Raw genomic sequence first — 1307 nt, 5'->3', positions numbered from 1 at the left:
TACGTATGTATGTATGTATGCATGTATGTATGTATGTTTGTTTGTTTGTATGTATGTATGTATGTATGTATGAATATTTGTTTGTATGTATATATGTATGTATGTATGTATGTATGTATGTATGTATGTATGTATGCATGCATGTATGTATGTATGTTTGTTTGTTTGTTTGTTTGTTTGTATGTATGTATATTTGTTTGTATGTATGTATGTATGTGTGTGTATGTATGTATGTATGTACGTGTGTGTGTGGGCGAGCCGAGTCTTTGGATAAAAACAAAAGCTGTAGAAGCTATCATTTCATTCCGACTCGTCACATAATACATGTTTGGAGATCACGCACAGATCCTGATTTAATATTATTTTTAATGCAAAATAAATTATACTTATTCAGTAAAAATTGAAATATTTTGTAGCATATATAATTTAATGTTAGGGTCGCCAATTATTTTCGGCAATTTTTGTGCCGATTAGCTCCAAGAAATGCTCTGTGTCTGTCGGTGGGGCCGAAACTTTCCACACAGATTGGCCAGATAAACTTTGTGCCATTATTAACAGTTTTGTATTTGTCGTCTTTAAAATCGGCTGTCATTACTGCCGCTGACCCAGTGTCAGTTGAGGCGTAATTATGTGGGAATGTGACGTCCCATGTCAGCGAACGGCCTTGAGACCACTGGACAATTGTGTAACTGTCAGAAATAGACTAAACTTACTATCAGATTTAAGCCCAGAGACTCTTTTATGGCTGGTATGCTGGCTTTTTGAAAGAGCTTCAATAGGAGGTCGTACACTGCGGAGTACCTTGCCGAATCCTAGTCTTCACTAAAGACCATAATGGCCCTGTAATGAAACGTCACCCCCAAATTGGGGTCACCAGCGGCAGACCAAGTTTTAAATGGAGGCTAATCCTGATGCTTGCTTCGTACATTACTTTCACCACAAATAGTGCTAGGCACAGCTCTCGACCGTCCAACTTACAACGGCCAACAACATGGCTCAGTCCATGATAGAAACATTTAGTTGGCTTACGTTATTAACTGCCTTGTTTGAAAAATGTGGATAACAATTCTCCAGCGATACCACTTCCTCACCAAATCGCCATAACATAAACACCAACTGTATGTGGGTGTGTGTATGTGTGCGTGTGTGTATGTGTGTGTGTATGTGTGTGTGTGTGAGTATGTGTGTGTGTGGTGTGTGTGTGTGTGTGTGTTTGTTTGTTTGTAGGCTTGTAATTTCATTAATGCTGTTTGCATGTTTGCATTATGTAATGATTATTCTGTTTGTTCATTCATTTCATAATTCAT

The 1307-nt window shown here is 37.9% G+C and overlaps 1 protein-coding gene across 1 annotated transcript in view; it reads left to right on the top strand.

Annotated features, from left to right (window-relative positions):
- Nucleotides 1–628: 628 nt before the first annotated feature.
- Nucleotides 629–1307, top strand: part of HELRODRAFT_179180 (hypothetical protein) — a gene marked incomplete at both ends in the record, with an annotated part of 11387 nt that continues 10708 nt past the window's right edge. The window contains one exon of the mRNA XM_009028016.1: nt 629–748. Within this exon, the coding sequence (XP_009026264.1) occupies nt 629–748 (120 nt within the window). The remainder of the gene's footprint in view (nt 749–1307) is intronic.

This window comes from Helobdella robusta (genome assembly GCF_000326865.2).
Source record: "Helobdella robusta unplaced genomic scaffold HELROscaffold_52, whole genome shotgun sequence".
Lineage (NCBI taxonomy): Eukaryota > Metazoa > Annelida > Clitellata > Rhynchobdellida > Glossiphoniidae > Helobdella > Helobdella robusta.
Note: the sequence above shows the minus strand (reverse complement) of the source record. Positions and strands in the feature narration are given on the sequence as shown.